Source organism: Lipotes vexillifer, unplaced genomic scaffold, assembly GCF_000442215.2.
Source record: "Lipotes vexillifer unplaced genomic scaffold, Lipotes_vexillifer_v1.1 scaffold147, whole genome shotgun sequence".
Classification (NCBI taxonomy): domain Eukaryota; kingdom Metazoa; phylum Chordata; class Mammalia; order Artiodactyla; family Lipotidae; genus Lipotes; species Lipotes vexillifer.
Window position 1 is genome coordinate 690,497 of NW_006778796.1, and position 23,074 is coordinate 713,570.

A 23,074-nucleotide genomic window follows, 5' to 3' on the forward strand; every position below is an offset into this window, starting at 1 on the left:
TTGAGTTTCACTTAAATACTATACACATTCGGTATCACACAAGGGGTGGGTGTAGGGCTGCAACATAAATGTAACAATTCCTTTTAGTCTGTATTTACAAAAGAAAGCCCCTTCCCTAATGAAAAAGTCTCTTCAGCATCTGTTCCCTGAAGCCTGCGGAGAAAACATTTTATCCATGGCTTGGAAAGGATCTCTTTTTCAGAGAACGTCCACTGTTCCCCAAGAGGTTCCATGGGCTGGATTCTCCTGTTCTTAGTTGAGCAATGAATAAGCACTGGATGTGTTTTCCAGGGATGAGCTGGTTATTTCCGGGGTGGAGACATTGTATGTTCCTGAAAAACAGAACAGCAGCTCAGCTGAAGGCCAAGTCTTCATGATTACTGGCGTGTGAACCTCTGCTAATGGACCAGGGGGCGCTCTACTCCAGGAGCCAGGTAAGCTCAGGCCATGCCTGGATAGGAACACATGCCTGCCCTCCTCCCCAGACCCAGAAGTCCTGGAGAACAAACAAAGCTGTTCTCAAGCATGCGTGGCGGCCGACAAGACAAGCACTAACTATTTCACATCATACCAGCAGCCAGATTTCTACAAAAGACAGGGAGATCGTGACAGGGGCAGCCCTCTGCATGCCACCACATGCACTGGCCTGGGGGCATGCGTGGGAGGGAATATCCCTGGCCCCTTTGGGTTGGTGTGACTTTGGGAAGCTCTTGGGAGGGGCCTGGGGGCTGAGCTGGGGAAAGGGAGAAAAGGAAAGAAAAGAGAAAATTACAGAAGAAAAGGCAGGACGGAAAAAGCAGCAGGAGTCAGAGAATGCCAACAAAAGTGCTGAGGATGAGTGTAGCAGGGCGGGTGGCCCGCGAGCTACTGCACAGGCTCGTGTCAGCGGGGGGGTGGGGACTGAACACGGGGACAGTAGGGGCTGTGTGTTGGGCAGGGGAAGCCACACAGTGCCCACCCTACCATCAGATGGGCGGACTGCCACGGCTAACAAGGTTTCCATCATTGCGTGGGGGGCCCTTTGTCGCTGCTGACAACACAAACCAAAGTTACAGTGATTATGGAACCCTCAAATAGGCCAACCTGGATCTGCATTAATGACCCTGAAAGGCTAAGTGGCAATGGCCGGGGCTCTCAGGCCCCGGGACCTCGGGAACAGGACCCCAACTCTTGATCTGACTGGCTTAGAAACAATGAACACATTTTATTGACCTTACATATTGCATAATTCTGATTCTGTGGAATCGTTTCATAGAGTTTTCACTGTTCTTGCTTTAATGCAAACGGTAAACATGATCCAGGGACAGTGCTGGCCAAAGGGAATAGTTCTAACATACCCTGGAGATTTGATCATTTCACAACAGGTCCAATCAAAAGTGAAGGCCCTCCAGTTTCATGAGTAATGCATCAAAATGCAGCTCAAAACACCAAGTTCTCTGGAGTTTCAATAATTAATAGGCATTCTCAAAATTGCTTTATATGACTTAGTCAGGAAGGCTTTTGATACATTTCTTCATTTGTGAGATTTGTTCAGTTTTGAGGCGCTGAAAGGAAGTCTGGTGCCTATTTTCCTAAGGGGAGGAGGTGGTGGTGACATGGGACAGGAGTTTCAGCTTGCCAGAATAGCTGAGACCCACTGCCCAAAGTCATTAACATTCTTTATCTTATGTCTACAAGGAGGAATGTTCACTGCGCCATGCCCCTAATAGAACAGCTAAGTTGGGTGATCCCTCATATGTATGCACAGTTTTATAAATGTCGATGTGTAAAAGCAGCACACTCCAAAAAAAGAAAAGGGAAAAAAAAGGGAAATGAAACTCACAGCATGGGATCCTATGGTAGGATTCTCTAAATATATTCTTCGCTGCCCTGTAACCCATAAACATGACCTACCTATTCTTATATAACAGGAATAGAAGAGAACTCCGTGTTTGACCAGGCCAGCAATTTACAGTTCCCAGTTTTATGGTGGGTACAGTTTTTATGGAGAGCTCTCCACAGGTTGAAGGCAACTGCCCTCTGTACCAACCCCTTGGTTGTTTGGGAAAAATATAAGCAAGTATTTAAGCTCTGCCCCAAATAAGGCCATTATGGGTCAATGCCATGAAGTGGGCAGTGGGACAGTAGGGGTGTGAGATTCCCCCCAGGGCAAATATGTTTAGGTCAACCCAGGAAACATCTAGAGGTCAGCACGTACCTGTTTTACCAAACAAATTGTTAAATCTTCTTGATATTGGAGAACTCATAGAAAATACAGGAGTAGATGAACCTAGGGATGTTGACTAGAAAAGAAAAAAAGAATTACAAAGCAAACGTGTTAGACCAAGGCCCAGTTTTGATCTGTAGGATGATTCGTTTGCTGCCTGCTAGTGGTCATTGACTGCATCTTTCATTTCACTTTAAGGAGAGAACCTGGATGAGCATGAATTTCTATTTCAGACAAATTAAGCAGGGGAGCCACCTTTTGAAACACTGTAACGTCACCACCAGTAGTAGGGAAATAGCTTCCAAATACATTTTTTACTGTTTGATAGGGTTTATTATCTTCTGACATAGGAAAACAAATATATTTAAGTGCAATAGTTATTTTCCAAGATGAACTACAGGAAATTCTATTCATCATTATTCTTCAAATGTTGTTCTTTATGGCCTTGAGTTTCCCCAGAAGAGTGCTTTTCATTGAAATTTGGTTTTAACCTCCAGTTGATATTATCTGTGCTATTTGTAACCTCTATTTAAAGATGTGGGGACAGCATCTTAATGCTAGTTCTGTTCTGACTATGCTTAATAGGCAGAATCAGGTAAGAAGAAAATACAGTGGAATAATCTATGTTATAATTGGTAGTGGAGAGAGAGGGGTTTGTGTAAATGTCTACAAAGGAAGTATTTACCTTTGAGTGCTGTGAAGACCATCTCGACAGTGAAAACTTATTCAGCAAGGCTTCCTGTACCTGCATCATTTAAAAGAAGCCATTGTCAACTCAACATGTCACTGCAATTTAGACTTTTCTAGAATCATGACTGTCACTGTTCTTACCTTCTGATCCCAGAGGCATCCGAAGAGTAAAATGAATAATCCCTGAAAAAAGAATTGGGAAGAAGTGCATTTTAATCATATTAATAATATTAATCATAATATAATTATTAATGATATTAATTATATTCTAATTATTAATGATATTAATGATATTAATCATATTCTAGTCCAGCAAACTAGGAAGTATTGTTCACCTGCCGTAGAATTTGTACCACCTCTTTCCACATCTGCATCTATGGTCCAGTAGATGACAATGTAGTAGGTCCACACCAAGGGACCTTTGAAGTTATAATGTCATAAGGATATTTTCAATTTCCCTATTTCCACCCAACTGTGCGCTGGAGATCCTGCTGGTTATGTTATTAAACTACCTCTTATGTCTACAGTAGCCCTCATGTAGTTGTGATGAGAACATAGGGCATGAGGTGGAATAATCAGTCCATTCTAGTCAAGGCATATTATAAACATCACTAGACATGAGCCTTAGAGTTTGGAGACATGGGCCCAGTAGCAGAAGTTAGGATTTGCATGGTCTTGGCATTAGCATCTAGGGCAATGTCTCGGCATCACCTCCAGATGCCCTGGATCCTCACCAGCTCATGGGGACCTAGGCCTACCACTGATCTACTGGTTGAATCAGGATTAAGCATCCCCTTCCTTGTGTTCCAAAGGCTTGTTGTCTGTACCTCTGCTAAAGCCCACCTAACAATGTGGCTTGTATTATAGCTACGTGCTGCTGGAGAGCAAAGAGAATGTCTTTTTCATTTTCACATAATGGAGCAAAATGTCTGCCTTACATAGAGCATTCATTCTTTCATCCTTCAGAAAAATGTTTCCTGAGAACCCACTATGTGGTACAGAGCCTTCATTTCATTTGCCAAATGGTTACTGAGCATCTAGTCTGTGCCAAGGTCTTTGCAGGCACTAGGGATGTACTGATAAATAAGACAGATGCTGCCGCTGACCTCACCAAGGCAGAGCTCATTTAATGCTTGTGGAAATTAACTGGAGAGATTGTTTGGTTTAATGGTGGTATTTTCATTTAGGAGATAATAAACGGCATCAAGATAATGTTAAATAAATAGCAGAATCCAGTGTAGGGAAGGAACTTTCCTCCTATTTGTATTATCAGGGCATTTAGAAGAGAGGTGCACATGCAACTAAATTATAATGCAGGTGATAAGAGGCATGCGGTTCCATGGGAGCAGAGGAATGCGCCCTTTCTATTTCACTGAGTTCTTGTCATTACCGTTCTTTAGGGCTAGGGCCTCCTATGAACAAAAGTCCTTCCCCGTTCCTACCCCTGTTTGTGTTTCTATCATTATAGATCCTTCCTGAGAGCGCTGCCCTGCAGAACGTACCTGGAAGGCATTGAGGAGGGTAAATACAATATGGAAGACAGCATTGCTCCCCTGGAACACGGTGGCGAGACCGAAACCCCAGGTGAGCCCCAAGAGCGGTGTGAGGACCCCGATGCTCTTGGTGATCTGGAACAGGCTGCTTTTTTCCTGCTTGCTCGGCTTGTCCCCGATGGAAGGTCTCAGGATCTTGGTGATGACCACGACCGTGATGGTCACGTTGACCACCACAATGATCAGTGCTGGGATAACGAAGGCCAGCAGGGCCTTGGTATCCTCCCAGTTGAGCCAACAGGCATTTTTCCTCGTGTAGACCTCCCGGGGCTGGGTGGCCCCCACCGTGATGACGGAGATGACCAGAGGGCAACCGTAGCCGAGAGAAAACGCAATGGCCTTCTGAATGGACTTGCTCATGTCATGCAGGATGAAAACCAAGCGGTAGAAGAGGATGAGGCCCAGAGTCAGCATCCAGAAGAAGACGCTGAGGTAGGAGAAGTGGACAAAGAAGGTGGCAGCCACACACGCCGTCTGGTTGAGTGGGTAGTGGTAGTTGCGGATGGCGGCCGCCACGATGAACCAGACGTCGGCGACCAGGAGGGAGGCCGTAATGTTCACGATGCAGATGTGACGCATGGAGGAAGTCCGGTTCTTGGTGACCGATTTCCACACCACGGCTTCCACAGCGAGGCAGGCTGCCAAGCTCAAGATGGAAAAGCACAGCCCGATGTAGGAAATGATATCCAGTAGTATTTTCAGGAGAGAATCAGGGTCTGGGGAATCAGGGGACATGAGGATGGAGAATGATGTGAGGTGGTCACAGCTGCAGGACACACTGTCCTCGGTGACTTCTTCAACATAACACCCACTGCTGTCCCACCCCCCTGTGTGGTTGGCGAGGTTGAAGTTCCAGAAGACACACCTCGGTACCCCGCCCGAAGGGTTGTTGTTTTTGAAAGTCATCGAAATCCTGAATGGCGTGGTTATATTGTGGCTGACAGTGGTTGTCATTACTAAGCTGTTTGCAAAAGTCTTTCCTGGAACATCCTGGGCGAGGATGGTTTTGAGAGTTGGGAAAGCCACGGTGACGATAAATGAATCTGGTTGCAGGTGTTCCAGCTGGCATTCATTAATGGTCACATTGCCCCAGAGGTCAGAGTCTAAGAAAACAAAGCTCTGTGTGTAGGATTTGGGGTGGCCAGATTTTATGACCATGCTCTTCATCTGAACATTAGGTTGGGAGATGGTGCTATCTTCTGACCGCAAGGCTCGGGAAAATCTTTCCACTGAATCCAGTAACTGTGAGCTCTGATTGGTCTTTTGCTCTTGTGACATCATCCAGGTATTCAAAACGGGTTTGCCGAGGATGACGTTGACCGTGGAGAGGACGTGCTGTAATTGACAAGGCACGGGATCAAACCAACCGAATGTTTTCAATCATAAGAGAGAAAAAGAGAACATCTCCCTGGAAACTGGTTAAGTGGGTACAGGGAAGAAGAAAACAGAAGAGAACAATGCAGCATCGCAGGCTGTGGAGGACTCTGATCCACCTTCTTATGGAGGGAATTAGCAGGAGACGGGTCCTCACAACTGCGAGACTTACTAAACATTTAGCAGTCGTGACGGTGAGAACTGCCCCCACCTCTCACTAAGGTCGACTCAGCAGGCTGACAGAGATATTTATTAATTGTTTTATTTTATTTTAAATCTCAAGCCTGTAAAGGCTTTTGGGTGGGTGGTATCTCACCAGAAAGTGTGAGGTATTCTCGGAAGACCCTCTCAAACGCTGAGCATCAAATACGCCATGCGAGTATTGTGAAAGGCATCTTTCTTTTTAGCTCAACATTTTGATTCTCTCTCCCATAAACCTGGAATTGTCATTTGTGGCTTCTCTCCATGGAGAGAAGTGGCCTTTTCTCTCTGCCCTTCTTTGCCTTGTTCTGTTCTCTGAAATGATGAACCCTGCAGTTAGTTGAATGGTGGCCCTTATTTGGAGAAAACCTTATTTGGAGAAAGCGTCTTTGTAGATGTAATTAAGGATCTTGAGAGAAAAATCAACCTGGATTACCTAAATGGGCCCTAAGTCCAAGTATCCTTATGAGAGACAGAAGAGGAGAAAGTAAATGGAGAAGAGAAGGTCATGTGAAGACAAAGCCAGAGGTTAGTATGAAGTTTGTTACAGCAGCCGTAGGAAATCTGTATAAGCTCCTTAGACTCCTGGTACCCAAGCTGCTTGCCAGTTACCTCTGGTTGCGTTTGGCCAATGAGAAGCATCGGTAGGAGATGAGAGGGTGAGAGAAGAAAGAAGCTGAGATATATTTTTCCTGCTACCTGCTGCACCTTCATTTCACTCTCAGCACACCGTTGGTGATAGTTACATACTTCCAATACTGTAGTTCCTGCTCAGTGATCCCTCCTCCAACGCTATGGGTGCACTATTTCCTCTCCTTTCCACATTAATCCTCAGGGTAGTAAGGGCTTCTAAATGTAGCTGGTCTCTGGGTGCCTTACACGTTTTTTTGTTTTTTTGTTTTTAATTCCTGGTTTTACCTCTGTAAGTATCCCTTCATTAAAGTCTCTTCATGTGAACTCTGGTGGGTGAATTCTCTTTCCTCTCAGAATGCTGATTGCTTCAAAGATCATGTTTTGTGAGAGACCATTGAGAATCCTGCCTTGTACATATTCTGAAAACCTTTCATTCCTAGTTTTCTTAGAAAGCAGGTAAGAATTCATTCTCTTTTAATGAAGAAACTAAAACAGACCTTCTCTAAAGAAATCTTTAAGATCCCAAAATGTACACTGAAAATATTCACTGATATGCTAAAAGCCAGAGCTGGCAAAGCGTTGCTCGGGAAAAGACAGAGAAGTGGCAATGGAGAGAAGTTATGTTTCTTGACCCCAAGTCCTGAGGGATGAAAAGACAAGACCCCAAACTCCTGCAAGGCTTAAGCAAACTCACCATCATCATTTCTGAATTCACTTGGGTTGGAACTGTTGAGAGCAAATCAAGGATGTTAATAATGGCTCCCAGGCTCCCAGGAAATGAGTTGGCTTCAAGTTTCATGTGGTTTGTGCTAATGGAAAGATTCTTTAGGTATGAAGGGAGCTTCTCATCCTGAGAGGGGCTCTTCATCAAAGCCTAGTAAAACAAAAGCCGACACAGAAAAAAAAACAAAAAACTTGCCCATCAGTCATCAAATACTGCTGATACAGCCATGACAAAAATCTCTCACATCTGAGTTTCCTTTTTGATTCCTCCATTCTCATAAGTATATCCCATAAGGTAATGTACTTATCTCTTAAACTGTGCTTGCTCTTCAGAATGGAATATTACATGAGACCTCACACATAGAAGGGGAACGGTAGAGCATATGTCAACCTGATGACTAGTTGAAAAGAAAAAGGAAGGGAAGTAGATATGATTGCTAGAGAACTAGATTAAAGTTGCATGAAATTGTCACTTGATTGTCTGTATGAAAGCACATTTGCCACTCTGGGGTTTCTATTCCAAATTTCCTGGGACAGTTCTGGTTTATATCTGATGTCCCAGTGTAATTATAAATAGTGCCCTCTTTTATTTTCAAAAATGATACAAATGAACTTATATACAAAACAGAAATAGACCCATATACATAGAAATCAAACTTAAGGTTTTTATCAAAGGGGAAACGGGGGGAGGGAAAATTAGGACCAACAAGGACCTACTGTGTAGCACAGGGAACTATACTCAATATTTTGTAATAACTTATAACGGAAAATATTCTTTTTTAGATTCTTTTCCCTAACACAACATTGTAAATTAACTATACTTCAATAAAACAAACACACACACACACACACAAACAAAAAAACCAAAAAGCAAAAAGTATCCTGGTTTAGATGATAAATTATATGGTCACCTTATCTATAATGATCACATTTGTGTTTTCTAACTATCTGACTCCTCACTATAATTAAAGAATGAACTAAAAGTTGGTCTTCTCCATGAAGAACTCTGATGAGTGCTCTAACCCAGGGGAGTTTCTTCCTCTGAATGCAGAAGTATTTGTTTTACTTAACGGAATTTACATTTGTGACATCTCTACCAATGTCATCCTGTGTTTTAATTTCAATCTCTCTCCCGTTAAATGATAAGCTCCGTAACAATGGGAACCATGTGTTGCATTTCTTTATATCCTTCTCATATCTCATAATCCCTAACATAGTCATTTAACTTCGTATGTAGTAGGTATTCAATAACATATGTTGAATGGATAAATTAGACGGAGCATGATAGGTCAGCATGCCCCCTTTCCATTGAAAGGGTATGTAGTATCTAGAATTGGGACCAGGGCCCAATGTTGAGTTCAAATTATAATTTCTATCTTCCTCAATTGGGATAGTTTATATCCCCGATGCTTTACCCATCAAGGTCTAACTCAGATGCCAAGTTTTTCAAGCAGAACTTCCTGATGATCCTAGCCCCAATTGATACATATATAACATCTATATTCCGTATCCAATCAGAGGTCAAGTTTTGATTTGGCCTCTTTACCCTGAGAGCACCTATAATAATGCTTTATACATAGTCGGTACTTTAATGAATTTGATGTGAGACAAGAGATAATTAGATAAAATGCAAACCAATATCATCCTTTTCTCTCAGTCCTTCCCCCCAGGATGCGAGGATTTGGAGCTAACCAGATGTTAGCCCCAAATATAGCTCACGGTCTGAAGATGTTACCACGAGCTATAACCCTACTAATTGCCTCATTTATTGTAACTCATGGAATTTTAGGCGTCTCGAACTTTCAGCAGCTTAAGTATGAGAGGTAATTTATATTTATTTTGATGAAGTGAAACGTGTTTTTCCTACCACATGGCAGTAACCTCTATTCTAGGTAAGAGAGGTCAGCTAGGCCCTTCTATAACTATAGGTTACCTCTAAGGATTAAGGAAATCTCAGACTTGTAAAAGCGTAAAGCCCAACTATTTTTTTTTGACTGATGAACCTTACTTTTTGTGCTGCTCCCCTTTCTGAAAAGATTAGCGCTATTAGCTTGATATAAAAATTCTTCAAAGGAGAGCAGTTAGAAGGGATAACACGACTTCCATCTTGGAGGTAATGGAAACAAGGTATTAACAAGGTGACGCTGTACAGCTGGTCCTAGGGCAGAACACGTATTTCGCTGCCTCCATATCTGGATTCAAGCAAAATATTCAGCATTTCTAGGGTTGCATCTTCTTTGGAATTAAATAAGTACAGGTTTGAGAGAAACACAAAGCAGCTCAAAGCCCATTTTCCTAAGTGCTGAGAAACAGGATCAGCTATAGACACATCTCCCCACCAAGAGTTCAGAGTCAAGTGTTTAAGAATCACCTCAGGGGGCTTCCCGGGGCTTCCCTGGTGGCGCAGTGGTTGAGAGTCCGCCTGCTAATGCAGGGGACACGGGTTCGAGCCCTGGTCCGGGAGGATCCCACATGCCGCGGAGCAGCTAGGCCCGTGAGCCACAGCTGCTGAGCCTGCGCGTCCGGAGCCTGTGTGCTCCGCGACGAGAGAGGCCGCGACAGTGAGAGGCCCGCGCACCGCGATGAAGAGCGGCCCCCGCTCGCCGCAACTAGAGAAAGCCCTCGCACAGAAACGAAGACCCAACACAGCAAAAATAAATAAAATAAATTAATAAACTCCTACCCCCAACATCTTCTAAAAAAAAAAAAAAAAAAGAATCACCTCAGCCAGCCGGAGCAGAGCATTTATTGGGGCAGAGATGCAATTGTTTTTCTTGACCTTCCACTGGGAGCCCACACATCTGTAAGTTATGATCCCGCCAATGGGGCTCCCAGGGATTCTGGGAACGTTAGAGAACTGGCAAAGCTTCTGGATGACTTTTCCGGGTTCCCCAACACCTATGATAGGATCTTGGCATGTGACGTTCTCCCCTGCATTGTAAAAATGGACATAAAAAGGACAATTGAAAAGAGGAGAAAAGATAGTGGAAATAGGGTCAGGCTTAGGTAGAGCTTTGATCTTTGAACCCATCTTTTTTCCTTTCAGTGACCTTTTCGGAGTTGCCCAATTTCTTTATTTTGCCCCTGATTTTCTAAAGCCCCTTAGGGCTTTCCATGCAAATCCTATTCTAATCTGCGCTGGCTTTTTCTAACAGAATTTATTTCCTCAACGCCTCATTCCCACCTCTGACCGCCAGGAATCTTCTCTCTGATGCCTGTAAAATCTAGGCCATGGAAAATAATGGGAGCTTGATGTGTACTCATCCAGATGAAAGATAGGCAGGTTAACAAGGGTCTTAGGGACATAATGACTTAATCCAAGGGATTCTCAACTCTGGTGTATTAGAATCTTCAGAGGAGCTTGGAAAATACCAATGTCCAGGCTCACTCCAGCCCAAGTAGATCAAAACCTCTTGGGCTGGAATTCAGGCATCAGCAGTTTTTTAAGCTTCCCCGGTGATTCTGGGTGCAGCCAAGTTTGAGAAGCACCACCTTAATCCAAGGATATAATTAGTAGTAGGAATTCCAGGCACCCATGACCTGGATATTCTGGGCAATATTCCTAAGCATTTATTCTTCCTGGTTTCCCTTAAGGATGACTTTTCTTTACCTCTACTCAAGACAGACTTGAATGGGAAAATGGCATTTATTGCAGAATCTCTAGTCTCCAAGGGACCCTGACTCTCTGATGAGCAGAACCCCCCTCTCATCATCTTTTAAATTTAGCATGAATTGAGTTCTTAGCCATTGTGTAAAATCTTAGAATACCTAAGTAATGTTCTATTAGGAAAAAGAGGAGGAATCAGACTTGGTATGAAGAAAGAAGAGCAGAACAAAGGTAAGTGAATAAAACATGATGATGTCTAGGCTGAGATGGAAGGACAGTGGAGAAATGACCTTGGCTGCCCCCTGGAAGAGGTGTGCTTGGTGGGGTCCAGAGGACAGTGACTCAGAGAGACAGGGAGCTCTAAGTTGCTTCCTACTTTGTTGTCTAGGGCTCAGATACCAACAGATGTTGAGAAGGACTTCAAATCCCTCAGTAAACTCAAACAAGCTTGGTAATGGAGCCATGGATCCTACAGACATCACGGGTTCTATTAGAGAGAAGATTTCTGCGGGGAGGGGATCGCTTATGATGCAAGACCAGGAGCATCCTTTATCCACTTGCCCCTCGGTTGCTACTGAGGAGAGCTCTTCGGTATGGGTTATTACAGAGATGGCTCCACAAATCACGACCTTTTACCTTGAAAATAGTATTTAGGGGGATATTGGCTCAGTGATGACAAAGAATGGGAAAGACAGTTTCTGATTCTTTTTACGTAGCCCTTTTTACATAGTTTCTGATTCTTTTTACGTACGGAAATATGGCTTCATCTGCAAGGCTTTCTTGATCAATTTCTCCCCACCTAATCACTAGCAGAGTTAAACCAGGCAGGCTCTTCTAGCCACCCACAACTGTCTCTAGTTTAGAATCTACCACATTATATGTGATAACATTTTAAAATCACATTTATCTCTCCCCTAGGCTTGAGGCCAAGAAACATAGCTTATTTCTTTTTAAAGCCCCATGCTTAGCTCAAGGCTTGCTACATGAAAGTGATTAACATATATTTATTGATGGATGAATGAGGGAGTGAATGAATACATGAATCCCTGCTCGTGACTATAACATTTTAAAATAATTTAAAATGCTCTCACCAGGAACCAGATGAAGCTTCATAGATGGGCTCCGGACTGAATTATTAGCGGTATTGGTAATGTGACAAAACACATCCATATTTTCTGGACAGGAAATTGAGTTTGCCACAAAATGGTGTTTGTAGCACACTTGCTTTCCATTAACTTCTTTTGCTAAGGTACAATGAAAGAATGAAGTCACAGCATTAATATTCAAAGCACAAATTTTGTTAAAATCATCCAATGTGGATAAACTTGTCCAAACTTTTCCCAAGAATGTGCCACATTCATTTTAATGTGGTTTTCAAAATGCCTCTAGCCTAGAAGTAGCAGTGAATGCATGCGTGTTGAACACAGAATGTTAAAACGCTTAAATAGTTCGGTACCCAGATTGATTTCATATCCCCCCTACCATGCAGCCTTCTCTAAATTGTCCGGTCTTTATGGGATCCCCATTTTTCTGAACTTCCATTGTCCTTTCTATCTGTAGTGCTCATTTTGTATATTTAATGCTCTATGTATTTTCTTTTACGACATATGCCCTTCTAGATATCAATACACATGCCCCACTTTTGTCTCCTTTTCATTGCCTACTGTTATGTTTTGTATTAAGCATAGGTCCCACAGAACAGTTCTTGAAAGTATGAATGAGCTTATAAATCCCTCGTGAAGGTGTCCATGCATTACGATTTGTGGTTGTGAGTTCATATTTGGTTGACCTTAATCTACATGAATCCTGAGGGATCTGGATGGAGGGTACATTCTACCAGAGAGGATTTAAATTTTTTGGCCAGGTACCACTGAGTGCTACCAACGGACTACTTTAAGTTAATAACTCCTCAGCTTGGAGTTATTGGACCACATAGGTTGTATAAATTCAAGCCCCAAATCTGAATGAAGGCAGGACAGTTATCTCAGGGGAAATTGTTGCCCACCCAGCACTGAGGCTCTTAACTCTGGCAGATGAATTTTGTTTTTCTAGCTTCTTCTTTTACGAGCATGTCATTGTCTGAGGGTCCTGACATTGTGCTGATGGGGTAGGTTGCCTTAGTTACTGCGTTGGGAGCAAGGCCTTTTCTTTCATACACTTCGGAGCCTTAAAATTCAAATTCAAGATTCTGAGGTTTCTGGGCTTCCCTGGTGGCACAGTGGTTGAGAATCTGCCTGCCGATGCAGGGGACACGAGTTCGAACCCTGGTCTGGGAAGATCCCACATGCCGCGGAGCAGCTAGGCCCGTGAGCCACAACTACTGAGCCTGCGCGTCTGGAGCCTGTGCTCCACAACGAGAGGCCGCGATAGTGAGAGGCCCGCGCACTGCGATGAAGAGTGGCCCCCTCTCGCCGCAACTAGAGAAAGCCCTCGCACAGAAACGAAGACCCAACACAGTCAAAAATAATAAATAAATTAATTAAAAAAAAAAAGATTCCGAGGTTTCTGATATTGGCAGATGCCCTCAGGGGAACTCCAGCATTAGCTAAAGCATTACCTCTATTTTTCTTTTCGTCTATGTTTTTGACTCTTGGTTATTTCTCTTACTCTCTTGCCTGCTCAACTGTGCATTTAAAAGGATTTTTGCCATACTTTTTTTTTTTTTTCTGCTGTACCTGGGCCTCTCACCGCTGTGGCCTCTCCCGTTGCGGAGCACAGGCTCCGGACGCGCAGGCTCAGCGGCCATGGCTCACGGGCCCAGCCGCTCCGCGGCATGTGGGATCTTCCCAGACCGGGGCACGAACCCACGTCCCCTGCATCGGCAGGCGGACTCTCGACCACTGCGCCACCAGGGAAGCCCCTGCCATACTTTTATTGCATGCTGACTCATAGCATAGAGGGAGGGGTGATCAGAATATCGAGTCTACTATACTGAGCACGTAGAAGGCTTGTGACGGTAACTTAACACTACCTTCAACAGCTGTCACTAAAAACAGTGGGCTCCACCCTCACAAACTCTCAAGATTTTGTCACAAACCAGTGAGCCACTGGTCACATAGCAAAATAGAAGGCAATAAAGCTTCATGGGCTTCCCTCTGTTATATTATGTCTCTGAAGCAATCCCTCTGTCTCTTTACCCCTATTTTAAGAGTAAAGTTTTAGACTCGACATATATGGAATCATGTGTCCTTACAATTCAGCAGTGGGCATCTTACCAGCAGGAAAGTACGAGGAACCAGCTTGGAAAATGACCTTGTAGTCTCTGTCCTCCTCAATGCAGCACTTGATGTGACGGGAGCTTGTGCATGGAATGGCAGCTTCCAAAGGATCAACCATGATATTGGGCTTTAGGGGCAGCGGGTGGACGGTGACATCTTTGGCCATGACACTGTATGAATTCTTGTATCGAAATATGCAGTGATAGGTTCCTGAGTGGAAGGAAGCCAAGATGAGATGGAACGAAGTCATCGCTCCAAATAGACATTTGCTGAGAAAGTTGAGAAGAGGCTTGGTTTTCCTTGTCAAGCTGGGGCACAGGCACAGCACCCGCTCCTGGGCCCTGGACTAGAAAATGCTCCATAGGTTCCCCTCCTGGGTTTGCTATGCATTTGAAGCGCTAGCTCATTGCCACCTAAATATTCACTTACTTTCGAATAAAATCAAGTGGCTTATCCAGAGTCATATAGCCTGTTGGCTATATCTGGTTCACAAAACCTACTCCAAGGCTCTTTCTTTAATCGGGGTTGCAGCGGGGGCGGAATGCGAATTTTGGTGTGTGCTGGGCTGGGGAGTTCTTTGAAGAAAGTTGCCAGTGAGAGGGAAATAGAGCACTGTGGTCTTGCGAGGCCCCCTTTCCCCATCTTTAAGGGAGTAGGTGCCTCTGGTCTGGGACCTCATGGCACCACTAAGGAATGTGGGGAGGGAGCGGGGAGGGAGGGAGAGAGGTTGACTGTGAGTTCTTGGGAGAGCTTGGTCTGTGGACTCTGAGATTAGATGTCTGACTCTTACCTAGAAAAGTCTAAAGAAGAGAGCGGGCCGACTTTGCAGGAGTGAAAAGAGAAGGCTGCAGCAGGAGTTGCCTGCACGCCCAGTGCTTGGTGAAGCAGAGCGGACTGTGGACAGGGCTTGGGTTGAGCTTCATGAAAGGAACTTTTCCTACGGGACTTCACACCAGAGCCCATCAGAGGATGAACCACCATTGGATCAGCTGTTGTCGGGACAGTGGACGATTATAACAGCATCTACAGTTAAGTAGGACCTTTCAATGTTCCTGACATTCCTTCTCCTTGCCCCGAATCTGGGGGAGCCAGAGGAGCTGCTAGCCAGAGGGAAAACACGTAGAATGAGAACAGAGAGGAAACGCTTTCTGATTCCCATTGGGAGGGAGGGGAAATTTACATTGAATATAAAATAAAAGTGTAGTCGATTTAGATGAGACTAGATGATTTTTAGCACCTGAGTCTGGGACTGTTTAATAGTTCAGTGTGACCAGAACAGCCACAGCTCTTCCTAAGTTATTGCCTGATAGTAGGAAAGGGCAGTTGGGCAGAGCAACTCTCCTGTGTGAGTTCAGCACAGGAGAAAAAGACTCCCATTTCCTGATTGTATCTACCAAGTCCAGCCAGATAATAAGTAGTTATTTCTACAATATTGCCTAGGCCTTATACGAAAAAGTAAAGAACTCATAGGATCTGGACTGATTAAGCTTATAATGAATGAAAAGCTTTAGAATAGAGTAGTTAAGAGTTGGCCTCTGTAGCAACACAGTCTCTGTTTCCCTTTGACTTTGCTGTCTACTAGATGTATAACCTCAGGTAGTTTCCTTAACCTCACTGGGCCTCAGTTTCCTCATCTGTGAAATGGAGATAATAATAGCACTCTCGATTCCTGGAGTGGAGCGAACAAAGAAGCAGTGAAGCAAAGCCTTTGTCCTATTCCTGTGTTTTCCTGGGACAGCAAAAAGAATGACAAGGACTCCTGGAGTCAGCTTTGCACAGAGGATTCTCAGGGCCAGTGGGTCACTGCCCACAACACTAGAGCTCCTTTCCGAGATGTAACCAATGACCGGAATCAGGGCTTAGGACAGCTTCCCTAACAGCCCTTGGGCTCAGTGCCAGGATAGGACCACTCAGTTAAATCTGCAGCCTGATTTGCTCTTTACCTGGGACTCTGAAGGTAATCAAGTTACCAGGCACCAAGTCTAAATGTCTTTGTGAGGGTTTGGTTCTAGAAGTATCTTGAAATGACATATAACAAAGTATCTTCAGGGGGTGAGTATATTGGAGTAGGGGAATGTAAGACCTCTGTTTTAGAAGGTCATTCAGGAGAATGATCTTGGGTGGGAGGGAGGCATGGGATGATGCTGTTACTATTGAGCATTTCCTTTGTGTAAATAAAGCAGGTGGTGCCACTTGTTGAGACAGTATGATTGGCATCGTGCCCCTCCCTGAGGAGCAGGTGGCTGGTATATTCCCTGCATGAGTCTGTGGTGAACACAGAGGAGGCAGGGCAGGTGCTCATCTCCCCACTGAAGAGCCGGCTACTCAGCCTGCACAGAGCCACCTCTGTGCCCTTTCAGATGCCTGACTGGGATACTGCTTCTTATGGATGTGTGGTCTTTTCATCTCTGGCTGTAATCTTACCCATGTGACCTAAGCTGTGACCATTATTCTTGACACTTTTTTGAGTGATAAGGCAAATCTCCCAGACCCAGGTGTACAGGGGCAGGGAGGATGGAGAGAGAGGTAGAATGATTAGGTAGTTTTGTTATTTTATTTTTGTGGTAACTTTACAGCATTTTAAAATTATATACTATATGTTTAAACATCTCCCTAAAAAAGGCTGACCTATATAACAATCTAAATGGGACTGTATCATTCTGCTACTACAAGGCGGGAGAGAATTCCCTTTGTAAAACTATGAATCCAAATAAATGACTGTTTACAAAAATAAATAAATAATAACACTCTCCTCTAGGTTTATTGTTTTAAATTAATTCATACACTTAAATACATAAAACAATATCTATCACATAGCAACAGCTCAAGAAATGTCAGCTATTATGGAAGCAATTCTATCAAATTCCCTTTTCTTTCAAGAATTTGCATTTCCTCCCAACCTAAACAATGTCTAGGGATAAGTAGAAAACAAAAATGTGTTTTTTCCCCCTTTGGAACCAGGCATATAAAATCTTTAGGCAGAATTTTTATACCTCAGTTGGGTGAAACACAAGAGTCTGGTAAAAATACTTTAAAAAAACAAACCTCTTAAGAGTTTGGAATTTACATATACAAATCACTAATACAGTAAGTCCCCCACATACGAACCTTTAAGCTGTGAACTTTCAGAGATAGGAACTTGCCCCTGTATGCCAGCTGTTGTACTGTACTACTGTACTTTTCAAGGTACTGTACTGTAAGATTAAAAATGTTTTCTTTATTTTTTGTGTTTTTTATGTATTTTTGGTGTGAAAAGTATTCTAAACCTATTACAGTACTGTACTATATAACTGATTGTGTTAGTTGGGTATCTAGGCTTAACTTCGTGGAACTTATGAACAAACTGGACTTACGAACGCGCTCTCGGAATGGAACTCGGTCACGTGTAGGGGACTTATTGTATATAAAATAGATGAACAGCAAGGACCTACTGTATAGCACGGGTACTATACTCAATATCTTGTAATAACGTATAATGGAAAAGAATCTAAAAAAGTATATGTGTGTGTGTGTGTGTGTGCGTGTGTGTGTGTGTAAAACTGAATCACTTTGCTGTACACTTGAAACTAACACAACATTGCAAATTAACTATGCTTCAATAAAAGAAAAATCCTCTTAACTTAATGGCAAAGCACAGACTCTAGAATCAAAGAGACTAGTTCTAATCCTGGCTCTACAGCTTAAACTGTGGAAACCTAGGCTCACTTTGCACATCTGTAAAATGGGAATAGTGACATCTTCCCCCGAAAGGCTGTTGCATTTAGTGTGAGTACATATGTCATATAGAGTGGCTGGAACAGGCATGGCCCAGGGCAGGCCCTCCATGGATGGTAATGATTACAGTGTGTTTCCAGGGGTCCAGGCATCAGGGTCCAGGGTACCTGGGCTTTCACTCACCATTCCACTCCCTGGTTGAGGTCTTGACTGTCAGCACCGACTCTGCTCCATTAGGATACCTCCTCGTGGTATAAAACCTTTTGTATATTTTAATTCCAGCAGAAGTGTTCCAGTACACCTCATCATAGTTACTCACATCACTGATGCACTTTATAGAAAAGCTTTGTCCCTCAGAAACAGAAATTGGGTCCGGGGTTATTTTTAGGTTGGCTAAAAGAATGCAAACAAAGCAGACAAAAGAAAACCAATAACAAGTAAAATGTTTAGTCTTTCTGGTGACATCAACACCTGAGTGAAATTTCACATAGAGACAGAAAGCATGGGCTGTCCTGACTCTAGTTGGGTCAGTGCAGGATTGGTACCTTGCTGCTCCGGAGCTTTACTTGTTTCTAGGCTGTTCTCGGTGGTGCTCTGAACTGTACCCATTTCCATCACATGCCTTGGGAACTCGCGCACTTCCCCTTTGTGGCTGGAATTATCTCCTAATGATCAGCAGGGCAAAAGGTTGTAAACTACGGTGTCGACTTAACCCAAACTCCCCTCCAACCTTTTCCAGGCACCTCAAGGGGGACTCAATGGCTCAGTTCTTATAATCACATCATTCTCTACTCTTCTAAAATAACTTCAAAAAATACCATACTGTATTTTAATTTCTCTCTTCTGTATCTCTTCTCCATAAAAATGTGAGCCCCTTAAGAGTAGGACCCTCTCATCTGCATCTTCACATCCCCAGCATTAGCACTGGGTCCAGTACCCAGCCAGTGCTTTCCAAGCAGACGAGTGGTTTTTGGAATTACATGTTAAGTACAGGGATCACAGCGTTTACTGCCCAAATAATTATACCTGGGCTGGGAAGTACAGGCATCCTAATTTATGTCCTTATTTACTCCTATTTCTGAGAATTTCCATGTAAGTTCATGAGGAACTAGTCACGGAAACTGTTAACAAGACCCTTATAAATATAAAAGCTTCTATGAACATTCTACTGGTTTTGCCTCTGGTTCTCGTTCTACTCCTCTTTGAGCATAGCTGTCATTTCAAAATGCCTTTCACTCTGTCTTCTCTACGTGAACAATGTCACACCTTGAGCCCACAGATGCTGGCCAGCTTTTCCAATCAGTGTGAAATCTTATTCTTAGCCATAAACAAAAGAAATCAGGGCTTTCCATAGTACCCTCCAGAAGTTGGGATTCAAATGTTCAGATGCAGCCCCAAAGTCACAGAGAAGGGATTCATATGCCCCTCATGTTGCCCTCCCTGGCTATAAGGATCTTGAGATGGTTTTCTAAGGCTGAGTTGTTTCTGAGGGTGGAAAGGAAAAGGCGCATGGAAGCCTCAGTCTGGTTCTCTTGATTCCAGATGAGAATCAAACTACCAGACTGGTGGTTTTCAGTGAAGACTAAGCATATCCCTGAGACAGCCAAAAGCCCACAGAATCAACACAACTCTCTGAGTTAAAACTGGCAGAGTATAACTGCTCTCATTCTAGAAAACCGCAAATACCTCAAAAGACCCTGAACTTTTCTATAGTAATAATGTTTCAGATAAATCTAATCTTGATCTTTGTAAAAGTGCTAAGTCAGGATAGTAGAAAAAGGAAACAAGAGTAACAAGTATGTTTCAGTCCTTGCTCCAAATTGTTCAGGAAGGGGAACTGAGGATTTATCTAAATATAATAGTTTGTTTTTGTATGATGGGTGGGTAGAAAAACACGTTTGTCTGCCCCACTTTGGCAGATAAGGATGAAGTTATAATGCTTTATGATATGAGCAGAAGAAATGATACTTTTAAGAGGCCTAGAATTACTTAAAGTATTTTTTAAAAACCCACTTGTTACGACTGTAAAATAATCACAAAATACCAGACTCTTAAATCTTCCTGCAGCATTCTCTCTGGAAAAGATGAAATGGGAGAGAAAGAGGGGGTGAAGGATGGTGGGGAGTGAGCCAGGCTATTGGAATTCAAGGGAGGGAGAATGGGATTATGGGAGGAAAAAGTGGGAAATTAGCGGTGTTATCCTCATTCAGTGACTGAGTGTGAAACCCTACCTCCCATCTACTTCTGTCTTTCTAGTACAATGCAGGCTGTTCCTTCCCTGCAACTGCTGTTTCTTACCCCTACCCTTCCTGCTTTTAAAGACTTCGTAAGAATTTAAATGGCAGAGATGGAAATCCCATTCTGTGGTTGACCCCAATCACACTCTCACTACCATGGAAGGCCCTGCTTTACTGCTCATGGATATTTCCAGTTGATTGGCAGCCCTTAGTTTGAAGTGCAAGGCAAAAAATTCTAGTGAAAGAGTCCTTACCCACAGAGATGAATGTCACTTTTATGTCTTTACTGCCTCTGGCTCCGTGGGCGCTGATGAACTCACACGTGTAGATCACTGTCGTTCCAGACAATCTGCTCGGACACTGAGTGCCATTGGCCATGAGGGTGTATCTGCTGCAGCCAGAGTCTGTGTCTGTTTCAGGGCTTCCTGCAACAACATAAGAGGTCCTTTTACTGTCACAGTTGGCTGACTGTCTGATTTGATAGCAAAGAAGCCAAATCAGTGAAAAAGAATTCTTATTTCATTCAATTTCTTCTCTTTGAATGGAGAGGCAAGATGGTATAATGTTAGCCCTGCCACCTCAGGATCCAGGTGGCCCGGCTGCAGATTCCAACTTTACTACTTACCAGTAGGGTGTTACTGGGAAAGTCACTAAACCACTCTGTGCCTCAGTTTCTCCAGATGTAAAATGAGAATAAATAACAGCTGTGACCTGGGATCATAGTCAGGTAAAAGGAGTTACTGTGTCAACACTTAGAACAGTGCCTGGCTGGGGCCGATCCCTAACAAAGACCCTTCGTGATGGTAGTTGGAGTGTGAAAAATAAAAAAAGAAGCCATGTGTTTGGATATGACTTCAACTGGAAGGAACAAAATGTCAGATTATTTTGACTACTATTATTGTTGAAAGGAGGAAGAAAGAGGGCACGGACTCTGATATTCATCTCATTTGAGACCTGTTTTCATAACTTGTTCCTTCTTATTAGTATATATGTTTTAATGGAAGCTTCAACGTCATGCTTTCTCAAGGTAACAGCAATTTACCCTTCAGAATAGCTGCTCTTTGCTATCTTCCTTTCCATTCCCAAGATGCTGTGCCCTCCAAGCCATCCTGCCTGTGGCTCTATAACAGCCTCGTGGCCATTTTTTCTAGTCTGGTTCCTTCACTCTCTCTCCTCCAGCCCTGCTTTCTGCCATGTACTTCTGCCAGGCAGTCTTCAAACACTGGCAATCTTCCAAAAATTAAAGAAAAAAAAACCCCTTCTGATAAACTCCATCCAGCCTTGGCTGGATGATCAATGATATTTAAAGTATTTTGATTGATAAGTCACCAGTTTTTCTCCCTGGTCCCCAAAATGGTTGTTCAGAATACCAAGCTGATTTCCCACCTTGAGTAAATTACCTGCTAGTTCATAGGTACAAATGTCCCTTTCATCTCCAAGGCTCACCCCTCTACTTATTTTTGGAAAACCTACTTCCTCTAATTCCTCCGGGACCTCACTCCATCCTTTATCGTTCCTCTCCCTTGACTGCAGAACGATGGAAGTTACTGAATGCAGCCTATAAGTTCACGCTCTGTTTTCTGGAGTAGAGCTGGTAGGCAGTTAACCTAGCAGCAGCTCAAGGTGAAATAATATCCAGTGAAAATTGCCCACGACGCTGAGGATACGTAAAGGCATGGTTTGCAAAGCTTTCATCCTTACCAGAAAGCAGTTATTGTGGCAGATGCAAAGTATGCAACTCTGTTTTAAATGCTGACATTTACCTTCTTTTTTTTCCTCCTCTCAGAAGTCTCGCAAAGTGGGTACCGTTGTCACTATTTAAAAGATGAAAGTCTGGGACTTCCCTGGCGATCTAGTGGTTAGAACTCAGTGCTCTCACTGCCACTGCCCAGGTTCAATCCCTGGTCAGGGAACTAAGATCCCGCAAGCTGTGCGGCGCGGCCAAAAAAAAAAGAAAAAAAAAAAAAAGATGAAGTTCTCAGAGTCAAGATGACCCAACTTGCTCTGCAGCAGGAACAGGGCAGAGCTGGAATGACAGCTCTTCAGGACCAGATTCCGTCTTACTGGAAAACACGGGTTGTAAGGCTAATTTTTCTAGAGTAGAAGACTGGGCTCAGGTTCTTTTTTTTCCTTTTTTAAGCCCAATTTTGTGTGCATTCCTACAAGTAGAGAAATCACTATTTAAAATCAGATTTGTCTACAGCATCATTAGGAACACAGAGGGAGGCAAAGAGGGGTAGGAGAGAGAGCAGTGGGTGAGGAGGGGACCCTTGGTGCTCTCGGGGAGATGGTGGGCAGCTCATGGAAAGCCTCGGTCTCCTCATGTGGAAGACGACGGATGGGATGAAATCCGTGGTTCTCACAATAACATCTCCTGTGAAGAAAATTAAATTAAATTGCCTGGAGCCCAAACGTGGAGACTGTGAACAGGAGGAACTTTGACAGCTGGTCTTTTTCAAAAGACAACTGTGGACACCCTGCGGAGCAGCCAGGCTGGGAGAGGCCGCCTCTGACGGGGCTGTTTGCCACTTCTAGCTGCTTCTCTAGGTCTCGCCTCAGCCCCCGAGGCAGGCCTGTTTCTAGCGGCCCTTTATAATGTGACTTGAAGGCCACAAGGCCGATTTCTACTCAATAAAGAAAAAAAAAAGGCTCACTTATCTCTTACTTATGTCCTACTGGGCTACAAACATAACATTTCAGTTGGCACAGAAGCATAAATAATAACACACAATTAGGGCTTCCCTGGTGGCGCAGTGGTTGAGAGTCCGTCTGCCGATGCAGGGGACGCGGGTTCGTGCCCCGGTCCGGGAGGATCCTACGTGCCGCGGAGCGGCTGGGCCCGTGAGCCATGGCCGCTGAGCCTGCGCGTCCGGAGCCTGTGCTCCGCAACGGGAGAGGCCACAACAGTGAGAGGCCCG

At 43.8% G+C, this 23,074-nt stretch overlaps 1 protein-coding gene across 1 annotated transcript in view; it reads right to left on the reverse strand.

Moving 5' to 3' along the window:
* Positions 1-252: 252 nt before the first annotated feature.
* Positions 253-23,074, reverse strand: part of ADGRF5 (adhesion G protein-coupled receptor F5) — a 57,778-nt gene continuing 34,956 nt past the window's right edge. The window contains exons 10-20 of the mRNA XM_007451906.1: positions 20,411-20,581; positions 18,103-18,312; positions 14,203-14,415; positions 12,079-12,231; positions 10,103-10,311; positions 7,352-7,531; positions 4,399-5,784; positions 3,038-3,079; positions 2,892-2,951; positions 2,198-2,282; positions 253-332 (exon numbers count right to left, since the gene is read on the reverse strand). Coding sequence (XP_007451968.1) covers positions 253-332; positions 2,198-2,282; positions 2,892-2,951; positions 3,038-3,079; positions 4,399-5,784; positions 7,352-7,531; positions 10,103-10,311; positions 12,079-12,231; positions 14,203-14,415; positions 18,103-18,312; positions 20,411-20,581 — 2,789 coding nt within the window. The remainder of the gene's footprint in view (positions 333-2,197; positions 2,283-2,891; positions 2,952-3,037; positions 3,080-4,398; positions 5,785-7,351; positions 7,532-10,102; positions 10,312-12,078; positions 12,232-14,202; positions 14,416-18,102; positions 18,313-20,410; positions 20,582-23,074) is intronic.